Consider the following 16,710-nt stretch of genomic DNA (forward strand, 5'->3'; position numbering starts at 1 on the left):
GCTAGCTGGATGGATAAAAAACTGGCAGGGCAATAGGAGACAGAGTAGTAGTAGAAGGGAGTTTCTCAAATTGGAGACCTGTGACCAGTAGTGTTCCACAGGGATCTGTGCTGGGACCACTGTTGTTTATGATATATGTAAATGACCTGGAGGAAGGTGTAGGTGGCCTGATCAGCAAGTTTGCAGATGACACTAAGATTGGTGGAGTAGCTGTTAGTGAAGGGGACTGTCAGAGATTACAGCAGAATATAGATAGATTGGAGAGTTGGGCAGATAAATGGCAGATGGAGTTCAATCTGGGCAAATGCGAGGTGATGCATTTTGGAAGATCAAATTCAAGGGCCAACTATACAGTAAATGGAAAATTGATGAACAGAGAGATCTGGGTGTTCAGGTCCATTGTTCCCTGAAGGTGACAACACAGGTCAATAGGGTGGTCAAAAAGGCATTGAGGACAAGAGTTGGCAGGTCATGTTGCAGTTGTATAGGACTTTGGTTCGGCCACATTTGGAGTACTGTGCACAGTTCTGGTCGCCACATTACCAAAAGGATGTGGATGCTTTGAAGAGGGTGCAGAGGAGGTTCACCAGGATGTTGCCTGGTATGGAGGGTGCTAGCTATGAAGAGAGGTTGAGTAGATTAGGATTATTTTCATTAGAAAGATGGAGATTGAGGGGGGACCTGATTGAGGTCTACAAAATCATGAGGGATATAGACAGAGTGGATAGCAAAAAGCTTTTCCCAGAGTGGGGGACTCAATTACTAAGGGTCATGAATTCAAAGTGAGAGGAGGAAAGTTTTAAGGGAGATATGCATGGAAAGTTCTTTACACAGAGGGTGGTGGGCGCCTGGAACGCATTGCCAGCGGAGGTGTAGACTCAGACACGTTAGCGTCTTTTAAGATATAGTTGGAGAGGTACATGGATGGGCAGGGAATAAATGGACACAGACTGTTAGAAAATAGATGACAGGTTCGACAGATGATCTTGAGCGGCGCAGGCTTGGAGGGCCGAAGGGCCTGTTCCTGTGCTGGAGGTTTCTTTGTTCTTTGTGATGCTGATGTTATACTATGGAAAAGGGAATTAGTCCACCCTTGTTCATCTGTACCTCGTGTTAGAACGTCCCAATTGAGCTTCCACGGAGATCCTGATTCCTCGTATGCTTCTCTACTGAAGGATAAGTTACAGTGTGAGAGAAAATGGTTGAAATGGAATTTTACTTTGCTCTTTTCAAAGGTCGTCTTCTGGATATCCTCCAAACAAAGGGACAGAGAGGGTATGTTGTGTTTTTGGAAAGTCTTGAGTTCTATTATCCAGAACTGTACAAGCTGGTCACAGGGAAGGAGCCCACGCGAAGATTCTCCACCATTGTAGGTAAAGGACTACTCCGATTTATATTTCTCAGATAGAGTCTTATCTTTAAGGTAATGTTCTGTTGCAATGAATTGTGGGTAACTGTTATAAAGTTGCAGGCTATGCTAAGGATTTGATTCTTAAATTAAAATGTATTTGGACTCAGTTTGAGTTAGTCCTTGATTTTTCTTGTCTGAACATTGGCAACTTAACCTTCCGACTGCCTGGGTTGTTAACTGGAATTCCCTCCCTAAACCGTTCTACCTCACCTTTTAAGGTACTCCTTTAAATCGACCTTTGTTTTTGTTACCTGTTCCAATACCCCTCAACTAGATCAGTGTCAAATTTCTAACTGATAACATCTGGCAAGGTGCTAAATAAATGCAAGTTGTTAAACTTGGAGAATGTAGTCAGGGTGTGAAATTCTTTTTGACCTAGCTCTCTGTTGCCCACTGGTATTGACAAGTGTGCTCTGTGTTGCAGTGGAAGAAGGACATGAGGGTCTGACACAGTTTCTGATGAATGAGGTCATAAAGCTGCAACAGCAGACAAAAGCCAAGGAGATGCTACGCTGTGATCTGCAAGCAAAAATGAAGCAGCTTGAGGATGAGAAGAAACAGCTGAAGCTAGTGAATCAAGAACTACATACCTTCCAGGAACGTTACAACAAAATGAAGGAGGAGAGGAACAACTACAATGATGAGCTTATGAAAGTCAAAGACGACAATTACAACTTAGCCATGAGGTATGCACAGCTCAGTGAAGAGAAGAATATGGCAGTGATGAGAAGCCGGGATTTGCAACTCCAGGTATGATCCAGGATGCTTGGTTACTGACTGACTGGAAAAACACTAGCCTTATGAATGGTGTTCACAGTTACATAGAGAAGTGCTATAACACTGCTGGTTTTAGTATAAATGCTGTAACACTGGGTAATGGAATATCAGTATCAGTGCTGTAGTGTCACTTTCAATTCTGTAACACTGTTGGTAATGGGGTATCAAGATCAAATTGATAACCGATCCTCTTCTGACTACCCAAATCCTGTCTATCGTCTACAAGGCATAGGTCAGGAGTGTGATAGAGTATTCCTGACTTGCCTGAATGGGGGCAGCTCTGACAATACTCAAAAAACTTGATACCATCCAGGACAAAGCAGCCCACTTGATTGGCTCCCCGCCCACAAGTATTCAGTCTCTCCATCACTCACTGATGCTCAGCAGCAGCACTGTACTGTCCAGTGTTGCTGCTAATTAGTTTTTGTTCCACACAGACCTCCCTGAGGACTGTTCATGGCAGTGACTAACGGAAGCAGAAATCAATCTTGCGAATGGCACCGGCATACCAATCAGTGTGCACAGAATTGGAGCAGTTGCACATGTGTTTGGTTCGATCTACAGGCTGCGCTGCATTGGTTCACCATGGCTCTGCAAACAGCACCTTCCGAAAACACAACCACTTCCATCTAGGACTAAGGCATTCCCTCCCAATAACAACATTGTGGGTCTACGTACCAGATGGACTGCAGTGGTTCAACAAGACAGCTTATCACCTTCTTGAGGGCATCTGGGGATGAACACCTAAAGCTAGCCAGTCTGTGACATGGGCATCCCATGAACGATTAAAAGGAGTTGTGTAATATTGCTGGTAAAGGCTATCAGTATTTGTCTGCATGATTGCTGATGTACTGATGATAGATCCCAGGAATATATATTACCTTGCTGCAGACTAATGGTTCCATCTAAATGAACCACTGTTGTTACTGACACTTGTTACTGAAACTCTTTGCAAGGTGCTTAGGACTTTAACTCATTTGTTAGTGTTGCATAAAATAAATGTCATAACTATTTAATTCCGTATTAATTTACAGCAGTCATTTTATCCAAATTCTGCTCAGCAAACACTCTGCGAGGCAACCACATCAGCATAGTACTCCTGATCACCTACTTGATTTCTACAGTTAGAAGATCCAACAAACACAAGGCAACATTAAGTGTCAAAAATGGAGCTTGCTCAAAAAATGAAATGATTGCAATGTTAGAATGGATCTTTTTAAGTCAGTAAAGAGAAAGTCTAGTGTTCTGAATTGCTGCAAAATGCAGAATTCTTTTATGCAAAGTTCTTCAAGGTAACAGTTTCGAGCAAGTTGAGTTGAAACATATGGTCATCTGGTAAAACTGGCACATAGCTACAGTGGTATCCTACCATCCTACTATAACTATCAAAATAAGACATAATTATAGCCACTTCAGTTTGATATTTGGTTCCGGGGAATCACATATTCTGTTTGCACTAAACTTCAATGACTTAAACTCATGTTAATGAGAAAGAAACAAAAAAGTTGAACTTCATTTTGTGTTTTTCACCTGAGCATGCCCCTAAAGGGCGTGGCAGCTGATGGAATTTTAGTTTTGAATTGTTGTTGTTGTAAAGTTGCGACCCCTCTAGCAGAATTTTAGCTGGCAAGAAGGTGCTGGATTTGGACGTGCCTAGGGTTGGGGTGTTCTGGGGTTTGCGTTGGGTGGCAAAACCCTGAAAGGTACATTGGCTCAGGCACCTGATATGATCTGCTGCACCTATTTGGGTTTAACCCAGGCAGGTTTGTATGCATGAATGAGACTATCAAGAGAGTCTGTTTCCATAATTTTGGCACGTACACTAAAGAAAGTCCCTTGATTCTTCTTTAACATAGTGCCATGCAATCTTTTGAATCTCTCTGACAGAGTAAATAGGTCCTCATAATAATGCCTCATCTGAAAAATGGCACCTTGGTTAGTGAGTTTCCCCTCTGTGTATTACACTTGAATGCTAGTCTAGAGTTTGTACTTAACTCACTGAAGTGTGGCTTGAATTGACAATCGTTGGACACAAGCAAGACTGCTATGTAGTAATTTAAGGGGTTGGTATTTTGTTTTCAAGCTTGGGGAAAACTCAACCTGTATATTTGGTCTCTCCCGAAATGCACACCTGACCTACGTGTTTGCCTGGGAAGTTTTATATTTTCACATGGGAATTGGGTTTGTAGTGATGAGTGCGGATGTGAAGATTGGCATGATAGGTGATTTTCCACCACGGTACTCCAGTTACAATAATTATCTAAAGGCCCCTCAACCTCAACCTCAACCTCAACCTTCACACTGCTTCATCCTCCACTCACGTCCCTTAGATAATTCATGCCACTTCACCACCCTTCCCCTTCTAAGCTACCCCACGTTCCCTTAGTCGATGCCACCACAGTCAAAGCACAAAATGTAACAGCAAAGATTGACCAGATGTTTTGTTAAAAATGTTTTTTGATGTACTATTGTACTTTCATCAATAGAGACAGTACTGAAATATATGACAACGAATGCACAATGGTCATCAACGTGAGGGTCAACTAACCCTTTCAGAACAGCTCTTGACAAATTTCTGCATTGAAAACACGCACATAACAATACAGTATCTATTAGTAACCTTGAAAGTGTCAAAATGATTTAAACTTATCTTTTAAAATGTTCCACACTCCTCAGTTGCCTTCCTCAATGGTGACAAAAGTTTCCACTGCGGTCCATTTAAGATCTTCCTGAGCTCCTAGCTGAAAAAAATGCGGGAGGAAGTGCAGTTTTCTTCTGGACTTTTAGACTGGGGGCATTAGCCTTGGAAAAGTTTGCTGCACAGCCTAAGTTATGTGTTTTGTGACCCAATTCACACCTCCGATGAGAGACGAAAATCCAGCCCAAATCTTACATTTTGACATTTACATGGAGGAATGGGCTTAGCAGGTATAATGCCTGCTTGTTTCATTTGCAGTAGACATTTGAGATGTCCAATTGCAATCACTAAAGGAATCACTGCTTCTGTCTGGATCCTAGAGTAGAGGAAGCACTTCTTCAAGCTTGTGGCAAACTAGAACCTGAGAATAGTTAAGCTGTCATTTCTTACCAGTTCCCCGAGAACATGACATGGATCACCTTATTGAACATGCTAGTTTTGATACAAATAATTTAACTCATTTAGCTGAAAGCTAGTGTTAACTATGTTAATGTCAGCTTTAGAACTTTTGATATAGATCAGATTGGGTAAGAATTTGAGGTTTCCTTCCCGAAGGATATTATTGAAGGAATTTAGTTCTAATTTCAATCCAACAGCTTTTTGATCACCTTCACTAGTACTGTACATTTAATTCTAGATTTTGTTTTAAGGTGGTCAATTTCTCAAACAGCGTTTGCTGAATTGTTAGTCTAAATCTCTGAAATACTGATTCTGTAACAAATGCACGATATGACAATATTCAGAAGCAATAAAATTGATGAACTGCACAATGGATTTTCTTTTAAAGGAACACTGGTGATTATGTAAGGATTAATTTCAAGGAGTGGTGTCATATGACCCTGAGGAACATTTTAAATGAGCATCTCTTTCCATCCTCCCACTGGGCAATGGCGTAGAATTTCTTCCACACTCTCACTATAACTTGGAAACATTTGCTGTTGACATTTGATTCTCCGTGGTTTCTGGCTGCTTAGGAGATCAGAAAACCACTTGTACAAGTTCTAAACACTTCTTCATGTTTGTCTGAATGGAAACATAATGCACCATCATGTTTCTCTTGACTTAAATCTGTCTCTGGACATGAAATAATAATCTGAAACAATGACTCTGGAATGGGTAAAGTTGTATCCAACTTCTTTGAAGTTCCTAATAGTAACCTAAGAGCAACATTGTTGTATCCCTGAAACCAAAGATCCAGTTTGAGACCACCACAGTAAGCATCAACCTTTGCCTTTGCGATGGTTCTTTTATGATAGTGGGCTCTTGGAAAATCTTGTGCAGCATAAGTCCTTGATCAACAATTCTTTCAGTGTGCTAGCACAGACATTCTGTTCATTAATGGACAGATAACTTGGGCCACCCTTCAGGACTTTTCTGTTTAGCCCAATTTGCTGACGATGTGATGCTGGATATGGAAATTTCATCTTTTGGCTAAATGTTATCAATTCTACGTTGACCAGCAACAGTGGATCTCAAATGTTATTACATGTACATGGACCATTAACACTGATCCATTTTTAGGCCATCGATAGTTAACATTAATCCACTAGCCAGGAACATTGATCCGTTAATCATTAACATTAATTTTTAACAGTAATCTCTTAATCATGACACATGATCCATCATTGATCGATCAATAATTAATATTAATCTACTAAAAGCCAACATTGCTTAGCTGCTAAAACTGATATGCTAATTACAAGCAGTGATTTCTTAGCCAATATTATTGCTGAGTTAATTCCTAACATTGGTCCATTTAATCCTGGGCCATGTGAAATTTAAGTTTGTTTGTTTAATCTATTGTTGTTATATGCACTCTGAGACAGTGAAAAGTGTTGTTTTATGTGTGATACAGGCAGATTGTACCATATAGAGCGCATCAGGATAGCGGAGCAGAATGCAGGCTAGTGCTGCAGCCCAGCGAGGATGCAGAAGGAGAGGGCAAAATTAACAGTTGAGAGGTCTGTTCAAAAGTCTGATAACAGAGGGAAGATGCTGTTCTTGAACCTGTTCGTATGTGTATTCAAACTTTTGTATCTTCTGCCCTTCGAAAGAGGGTGGGAGGGAGACAATGTAGTGGGAAGTATAGATGAGGGCAGTAGATAGAAGGCTGTTGTGCATGATGGACTGGGCTGTGTTCACAACTCTGTAGTTTCTTCCAGCCTTTGTTATAAATGCTGCCTTTTACTTCATTTTGTCTTGTGAATTAGAAGGGAACAAATTGATAACTAATTCAAAAGATTGTTATACGTAATGAGGTTAATTGAATGTACCCCCAAACGTAGATTTAAGATGGACTTGGATTTAAAATTGTGACAGAAAAATTAACAGTTTCAGAACGTAATCTCAGATTTTACTGTTTGAGAGCAATGATTAAAAATGCCAAAAATCTCCCTCTAACTTTACTCCCAACAAGTAAATCCTTCAACAATATTGAGCATTCAAATTGTTAAAAATGACATGAGCAAACTCTGATTACTGACAACTTCTCCTGACACCCATTCATGTTTTTCCTTCCAATACTTGGTTAAGTTTCCAATATCCAATTGTATCTCTCTTCCCTCAATAATAATAGCGCTGATCTCTCATGATTGCCATAAAGATCTCCACCATGTTTAACATTTTTGTCCCTTGTAAAGGGTATGAGGGTTTGTTTACGATATCGACAGGCCACATTGTTCCTTGAAGCTTCTTTTAAAAATAGAGTCCCCAGTTTATATTTGTACTGTTTTGTTTAAATTTTTCAAAAACACTCTTCATCTAAAGTCCCTTCCAGTCAGACTTCTGGAAAAAAAAATGTTTGTACATCGCTGAAAAATTAGGCCTCCTCTTGCATAAATTATTTAACACCCTATCTTCATAAATTTAAATGCCAATGTCTCTCGTTAGTCTGTACTATCTCAATTTATTTCTCTTCCTAGTAGTTTTGTTTTAGTTTCCCAATACACTAGGTTTGTTTTAGAAAGGCTGACATTTACACAAGATGTTGTTTTCAGTCAGGTTCAGTTTGTTGCTTGGTAATATGGTCAAGTTTAGTTTCTGTGACATTGTTTTCAAAGCTTTTGTTTTATTCTGTCGTCAGTTGTGTTGCGTTTTGTTTCTGTCACATGGTAACCAGTAGAAAGACTAGACTAGACATCATTAGACTGAAACAAGCCTTGTTTTTTGTAATCCTAGAACTAATAGAACAGCAATGGCCATAAGGACTGTGATATGCTTGTTGTGAGGTTTAAAATCTTTGGGTATAATGACAACTCCTAATGTTGATCAAGTGGATCCCAACAATATGCAGAACAGAAGCACTTGCTGCTAGAGATAGTAGGAACTGCAGATTGCTGGAGAATCTGAGACAACAAGGTGTACAGCTGGGAGATCACAGCAGGCCAGACAGCATCATTGGAGCAGTAAAGCTGACATTTCGGGCCTAGATGAAGCCCTGAAGAAGGGTCTAGGGCCGAAACATCAGCTTTCCTGCTCCTATGATGCTGCTTGGCCTGCTGTGTAAATACAGCTCTACACCTTGTTGTCTCAGCACTTAGTGCTATCTTGTTTTAGGCATATGAAATGTCTACTGTTCACTGAATTAATCTAGACTCTAGGATATGAAAACTAACATGAGCATTGCATTATACAATGTCCAATCAGTTGGATTTTTCAGTTTCAGCTACTCAACTACACAGCAACATGATGTTCCACTGAGCACTTGATTAATTCAGTCCATATTTGTAACCTTTCAATTCCATTTTCAGCCAAGTATTCATTTGAGTTTTTTGTTTTCGTGGGAGTTAATAAAGACAGTTTTAATTGCTTTTAATGGTGTTCTCTTCTCATGGAATAATAAATATTTGTACAATAAAGATTTCTTTCAATGTTTGGTTTTGCCCAAAACCTGTTAATTTTGAACCCATTCTCTCCAGTACAGCAGTCACAATGTAAGCAAATAATTTGACTTATATTTTCATTCTTCATCCTTGTCAGCATTTCCTTATCTTCAATAAAATCAGGCATAATTCTGTGACCATCTCCATGATCTAATGATCATTGCCATTCTTTTGAAATGAGGGCACTCCGAAGTTTCTCACAATGCTCCAAGTGTGGCTTTACTAATAAACTACACAGGCCAAAAGAGTATGTTTCATTTTATAATCAAATACTTTCCAGTAGCCCCTCTCTGCTTGATTAGCCTCATTTATAACAACTTCACATTGACTGGTAAATTTCAGTAAATGCTTGATAATCACACCTAGAGCTGTTTATGCTTTTGTCTTCTGTCAACAAACACTGATTCATTCCATCCTTCAGTAGCGAGTGGAAAATGCACTAATTATTTTACGTCTCCCAATTTTGCAACTTTATTTTAGTGCGTTGTTATTTAGTTGAGGTTTGTGGATTTCCCCAGAGGCTGATAAATGTGGTAGGAGTTTAGGAGCAGAAATGGGTCATTCACCCCATTTTAGCCTGTCCCACCATTGATTACAATTATTGGCTGAACAAACATTACAATCCCTGTTACTCAAACTAACCCTATAACCCCTTACTGAATTGCATGATTTATTGTCAGTTGTATTTAACAAACAGTGAGAAGTGTAATGTGTTACCATGCTCCAGCGCCGCTTTGGATTTCACAAGATGTTAAAATATAACTAAAAACAGACCTAATCTTCCTGCCTTGTGCTCTTGGTGGGTGGGGAGTTGATCAAAGTTTATCAATTTCTAGTTTGAACATACTCACAGCCCTCTGGGATAGACAATGCCAAAGATTCACCACTATCTGAGTTTTTTAAAAAAGTCATTTCTGGCCCTAAATGACTTTCCCTTACTTCATAATGGTTGCTCCCTGCCTCTTCCCACCCCAATTTTCAACTCCCTAATCTAGGGAAATCTCTTTAACCTGTACCTATCCTGTCTATCTCTTCATGTTCTGTTGGTATCAATGATATCACCTCTTATTCTTTGATACAATAGAGAATATAGGCTCACTTTGCCTAATGTCTCCCCATGATAGCTCCATCATTCTGGGAACAGTTTTGGTGAACCTTTGGTTGCATTCTGTCAATGCCATTTGCACCTTTTACTGCAATAAGCAGACCACAGTGCCTCCATTACGGCCTAACCAAGTTCCCATACAACTGAAGTAACACTTTGCTCCTACGGTACCGAAATCCTCTTGCAATAAAGGCTAACAATCCCTTAGTCTTCCTAATGGCTGGCTGCATCTGCATGTTAGCTTTCAATGACTTAGTGACAAAGGCAGCCAGGGCCCTTTTGTACATCTACACTTTCCATCTTCTCACCATTTAAGAAATGTTCTGCACACTTTTTTCCTATCAAAATGGATAACCTCACATTTTCCCACATTATGTTTCATCTGTCATGTTCATTAAGCGTGTCAAAATCTTCCTGAAAATGTTTTACATCATCTCCACAACACACATTTCCAGTTAGCCTTGGTATCATCATCTTCAAATTTTAAAATATTTTATTTAGTCCTGGCATCCAAGTCATACAACATGGAAACAGCCCCCTCGGTCCAACTCGTCCAGGCTGAGCATAATCCCGAAGTAAACTTGTCCCGTCTGGCTGCTCCTGGACCATATCCCCCCAAACCTTTGCTACTCATGCACTTATCCAAATGTCTTTTCAACATTGTAGCTGTGCCCACATCCACCACTTCCTCAGGAAGGTCATTCTACACAAAAACCACCCTCTGTGTGGGGGAGAAAAAGGTTTGCCTGCTTTGTCTTTTTTCAATCTCTCTCCTCTCACCTGAAAGCTTTGATATCCCTCATTCTAGGGGAAAAAAAAAACACCTACCATTAACCCTGTACGTACCTCTCATAATATTATAAATCTCTATAAGGTCACCTCTCAACCTTCAGCACTCTGCTTAAAAATGATCCCGCCTTTCTTTATAATTCAAACCTTGCACATCTGGCAACATTCTGGTAAATCTCTTCTCAACCCTCTCCAGCTTCATAATATCCTTCCTTTCATTGATATTTATTGTGAATAGTTGCAGCCTAAGTATTGAGCCTTTCAGTGCCCTGTTTCTCACAGCCTGCTAATGTGAGAATAGCTTATTTATTCCCATTTTCTCTTTTTTTGGTCAGTTAGCCAGTCATTGATCCATCCCAGTACATCGTCTCCTCCCTCGTGCTTTAATTTTGCTAACCAATGTTACCAAAAGCCACCTGAAAATCCAGATCTGTTATATTCTTCAAATCTCCTTTATCAATTTTGTCAGGAATTTATTCAAAGAACACCAATTTCTTCAAACACAATTTCCTATTCGCATACCCAGTTCACAAAACTAACTAGCAAATTGGATCATTTTCATCCATGACCATTGATCACAGTTTTCCTGATACATTCTTGCATTTTTCCTACTAATGTAATGCTAACCACTCTGTAATACCTTGTTTATTCTCCTGATCCTTTCTTGAACATTGGGGTAATACTTGCAAGCTTCATATCTGCAGCAATGATTCCAGATATTGTGCAACTTTGGAAGATGATTATCAACGCATCCACGACCTTGAAAACCACCTTCTTAAATGCTCTGGAATGTAGACCATCAGGTCTTTGGGATTTACCAACTTTAAGCACCATCAATTCCTCAAGTACAACCTTGTTATGATTTTCCCTCAATTTCTCATTCTCCCTCATCACTTGGATGTCCAGTTCTGAAATTTCCTGTTTCCTCCCTGGTAAAAACAGATACAAAGTAATCGTTTAGCTTCTCTGCCATTTTTGTAATCCCTAACATAAACTGTGCCTGTAACAGACCCATTTTGGAGCGGCAAGTGCCGAATGGCTTCTGGGCTAGATCGAGATATTTGACTTTGATCAGAGTGTGCTTTTGGCCTACATTCAGTGGATTGCAATGTTCACTGTTGCAAACCTGTAACAGACCCTTATTGACTGAGCTGTTTCTGAAACCAAAGGTATTGTTATTATAACAGCGCAAGACAGAAGGATCAGTAGACTGGCCATTGCTCTGCCTTCCACCTTGCAGTATTTTTGGCCCTACCAGGATTCAACCTTAGGTCTCAGCATATCCTCAGTCACAGGAGTATACAAGCCTTCTACCGATGTTAAGTTGCATTCTCGAGGAAAGTTGAATAAGTCACCATCAGCAGCCACCATAAGATAGCACAGTGTCAGTATATAACCGATTTTTAAAAACCCATAATGTATTTCGTTTAATATAGGGCTAGCATTCTGTTTGCATTGATTCAGTTATTTTAATTACTTCTGTTTATTTAAAGCATATATTTTTTAGAGTGGGCTGTCATTCCCTGACATTTTGATAGTTTATTTGCTTGTGGCAAGCTCCCTAATTTATTCCTGAGAGTTGATTTTTATCTTTGTTGGTACCCCCTCTTCCTGCACAAAATTGATATTGCCTTTATCAATGTGAACTAGCCTGTGAAAATTCAGTTTAAAGTTTGTCTTTTCCTTAGCTCATCACATGGACTGGATTCCCAGGCCATGCAATTTAATGTGATCAGCAAAGTCCGATGCCATTTATAAAGTATATGAACAGCCAAGGACTGGGATGTTAGTCTCCACTAATGAAGAATGTGTGTAAAGGTTCTTCAGTATAATCAGTTTCTGTTGAGGCTCATGTCAGTCCTGTGTCATTTTGTCATTAAAGAGGATCTAACTTTTAAAAAGCTTCACGAGTGAGGCGTAACCAAATACCTGATTTTAGTTTTTATTTTTTTCCTTTCAGCCCATTTTGTGAATAGAAAGAAACACATTTGCATTTGTATAGATTCCAGAACATCTAAAGCACTTTGTGTCAATTGGCTGCTGCATTTCCAACTTTACAACAGTGACAATACTTCTCGATACTAAACTGCAATGTGGAAATGTGAAGGTAGCAACTTTTCCTTGCATAAAGACTTTGGGCTTTTAAAGAATTTCTGTATTTTGGTGGTGATTAACCTTCGCCTGAGAAGTATTGTCCTGCTATTCAGCACTCGGGAGCTAACCTTGACAGAGCCATCTATGGGGTCAGCCGAGCTGAATCCCCAATCATTAACATCCTGGCTGGTCATTCATGATTGGAATCTAAACTGGATGAATTTTAGCCAGGATAGAGCAGAAATAAACAGAAAATGCTAAAAATATTCAGTAGGACATGCTGTATTTGTAAAGAGAAGTAGAGTTAACAAGCTGAATTATATCAGGTGTGAACAAATTATGAACATTTTTGGTGCAGTAACGGCTTGGTAAGGTGGTCAGCTAAAGGTAGAATTGCTGCCCACAGTTAGAAAAAGCAGGGAAACCTGCACTGGCTTTATCTGTAATAGTAGGAACTGCAGATGCTGGAGAATCTGAGACAGCAAGGTGTAGAGCTGGATGAACACAGCAGGCCAAGCAGCATCATGGGAGCAGGAGCGATTTCTGAAGAAGGGCCTAGACCCGAAACGTCAGCTTACCTGCTCGTCTGATGCTGCTTGGCCTGCTGTGTTCATCCAGCTCTACACCTTGTTATCTCGGACAAACCACTCACTAGCTTCACTACAATCCTTACTCCCCAACCTTCAAAGCTGCTAATGTGTGAGTGTTAAATCTAGCCTATCAGACATGCCTCCAATGAAGAGTCATCAACCTGAAATGTTAACTCTTATTTCTTCTCACATAGCCTACCTGACTTCGTGAGTGTTCCAGCATTTTGACTTTATTTTCTGACTTCTATTCTCTACCGGATGATATTCTGTTTGGAGAATAGGGCATCTGTTAGGCAGTCTGCACTGAATAGCTCATCTCCTTGTTCACTTGTCAGGAGCTTGCTGGTATCTGGAGGCCTCCACTAATAACAAATGTGATGAAATTCTCACGAGCCCCTTGAATGGGTGCAGTTGCAGCAATATACTTGACACTGTCCAAAACAAAGTAGCCGCCTTCATGGGTCTGGACTGTTTGCTGTGATCTGTTCGCTGTTCTCTGGGCAGCCCCTGTCGCTGAATTCTGAATCATTCCCCTTTTCCATTTAATGCGCTCCAGACTTGAGAATTCTTCAAAATCACTTGTAACTTGGCAATCTCTAATAAGGAGAAGAATACCAAACATGCATTGGACATTTTCTTAGCATGTTGCTTCATGTCTTGACTGGTTTAGTGAAGTGTGCAGATGGCATTGATATAAATATGAACTTTCCAAAATGTAAAGTCAAGATCGCTTGTTTCACCGAAGAATGTTTCAGATTTAGCTTCTACGGTGGTGTTTTCCACCTGATTGTGTGGGTAGCTATTTGACTTTTTGCTTTCTGTGACTGCCCTGCTTGAGTGCATTTTCTACCAGTGAACTGTCGTATGACAGAGAATCCATTTGTTTTGACCAGTTGGGCACTGTCTGCATCTGTGAGGCTTCTTTGTTCCATAGCACTGACAATGACATTTTATGTCTGGTGCTTGTCCACAATGCTGTACTGGCTTCTCGTGTGTCATTTTGTTATCGTGCACCTGAAGAATTGAATGAATTCCACTGGCCTCCTATATCAAAGTACACTATCTCCTCATAGGATTGTATGTTGCTCTCAGACTTCTGTTTTGTATACCTTGAGAATGGTTTTCTCTAGAATCTGGCCATCTTTGTCTTATAATAAATCTGACAAAGATTCGTCAGCAATTCTTATAACAATTTTGTCTTTAAGTCTTCTGACTTTTAATTTATTGTAGTCACATATTTCAAATCTATCTGAGAGATAATTAATGAAATCATATTTGAATTCTCCTGGATGCTGCACTCTTAAGTATCGCTCTTTCAAGACTTTTATTTATTTTGAGGTTAATGCAAATGTCAAAGGCTTTCAGTATGTATTCAGTGTGTCTGCATCTTGAAGAGCTATAGTGTCATTACATTTCCTCCTAATTATATACAGGAATATATTAACTTGTTCAGCTTCTGATCTAGTATCTAGTTGGGAAACCCTTTTATACTTTTATGATTCCTACTGATGGTGATACTGGATGGTTCAGATTCCAGAGTAAAATCTGGCTTGATAGAGCATAAGTTCTATTTTTTGAAACTTATTTACCATGGTGATCAGTCACCTGAGCATATTCAAACAAGGTCGTCATTGTACCTTTTGCAAAAATTTATCGAGTCATAGGCATACAGCACAGAAACAGACCCTTCAGTCTAATTCGTCAATGCTGACCAAGTTTCCCAAACCAAACTTGTTCCACTTGCCTGCATTTGGTCCATATCCCTCTAAATCTTTCCTATTTACATACTTATCCAAATATCTTTGAAACGTTGTAACTGCGCTTGCACCCACCACTTCCACTGACATTTCATTCCACATGGGAACCACCTTCCATGTGAAAAGATCGCCCTTCGGGTTCCTCCACTTAACTTCAAAATATGCCCCCTAGTTTTGAACTCCCCTACCCTAGGGAAAAGACTTTGTTAATCACGTTATCTATGCCCCTCATGATTTTATAAACCTTCATAAGGTCACCCCTCAACCTCGTATGCTCCAGTGAAAAAAATTCCCATCTGCCCAGCATCTCCTTTACAACTCAAACCCTCCAGTCCCGGGAGCATCCTGGTAAATCTTTTCTGAGCCCTATCAAATTTAATAATGTCCTTTCTGCAGCATGACAACCAGAGCTGCAGAAGCCTCATCAACATCCTGTACAACCTCAACATGATGTCCCAACTCCTATGCTCAGTGGTCTGAGCAAGGAAGGCAAACATACTAAACACCTTCTTAACCACCCTTTCTACCTGTGATCCAACTTTCACAGAGCTCTATACCTAAATCCTAGGTCTCTCTATTCTACTACCCTACCCAAGGCCCTACCATTAATAGTGTAACTCCGTCCCATGTTCGCTTTACCAAAATGCAGTACTTTGCATTTATCCAAATTAACCTCCATTCTCAGCCCATTGGCCAAATTGATCAAGATCCCTTTGTAATATTACATAACCCTTTTCACTGTTGACGAGATCACTATTTTTTTGTATTATCCGCTAACTTAGTAACCATGCCTCCTAAATTCTCATCCAAAAACTGGCGTAAACGACAAACAGCACCAATCCCTGTAAAACGTCACAGCTCATCGACCTCCAGTCCAAAAAACAACCTCCTCCACAATTGTGGCAATTGTGGATAACGAGAGGCATAGATAGAGTTGATAGCCAGAGACTATTTCCCAGGGCAGAAATGGCTAGCACGAGGGGTCATAGTTTTAAGCTGGTTGGAGGAAAGTATAGAGGGGATGTCAGAGGCAGGTTCTTTACACAGAGTTGTGAGAGCATGGAACGCGTTGCCAGCAGCAGTTGTGGAAGCAAGGTCATTGGGGTCATTTAAGAGACTGCTGGACATGTATATGGTCACAGAAATTTGAGGGTGCATACATGAGGATCAATGGTCGGCACAACATTGTGGGCTGAAGGGCCTGTTCTGTGCTGTACTGTTCTGTTCTGTGTTCTATGTTCTATGTTCTAATTGTCTGTCTCCTCCTGTCAAACTAATTTTGTATCCAGTAGACAAACTGTCACTGGATCCTGAATCTTTTTGAATCAACCCAGTTGTAGGTGGTTTTCAGATGTATCCGTTGCCTTGAACTTCAGCCGTGGAATCTCCTGAATCCATGAGTTCTCCAGCTAATCCCTAACTTGGGTCATGCTCCCAGAAATTACTGCCATGTAATGCAGACTGTGTCTGCTTTGAATGAACTAATTATCCTTCTCCAGGGAGTTCCTAAACTCTCGTGCTATTGTTGTATGTCTTTTTCCAGCTTTAAAATATTTTTGCCATTGATTAGTATTTCTAGTCACAAGGGTTTCTGCTGCAACGTTCTTA

The 16,710-nt window shown here is 40.1% G+C and overlaps 1 protein-coding gene across 3 annotated transcripts in view; it reads left to right on the forward strand.

The window, feature by feature from the left end:
* Positions 1-16,710, forward strand: part of card11 (caspase recruitment domain family, member 11) — a 370,578-nt gene that overhangs the window by 223,152 nt on the left and 130,716 nt on the right. For all 3 annotated transcript variants that reach the window (XM_048552326.2, XM_048552327.2, XM_048552328.2), the window contains 2 exons: positions 1,236-1,373; positions 1,836-2,161. In XM_048552326.2, coding sequence (XP_048408283.2) covers positions 1,236-1,373; positions 1,836-2,161 — 464 coding nt within the window. The remainder of the gene's footprint in view (positions 1-1,235; positions 1,374-1,835; positions 2,162-16,710) is intronic.

The sequence above is a fragment of the Stegostoma tigrinum genome, chromosome 23, assembly GCF_030684315.1.
Source record: "Stegostoma tigrinum isolate sSteTig4 chromosome 23, sSteTig4.hap1, whole genome shotgun sequence".
Lineage (NCBI taxonomy): Eukaryota > Metazoa > Chordata > Chondrichthyes > Orectolobiformes > Stegostomatidae > Stegostoma > Stegostoma tigrinum.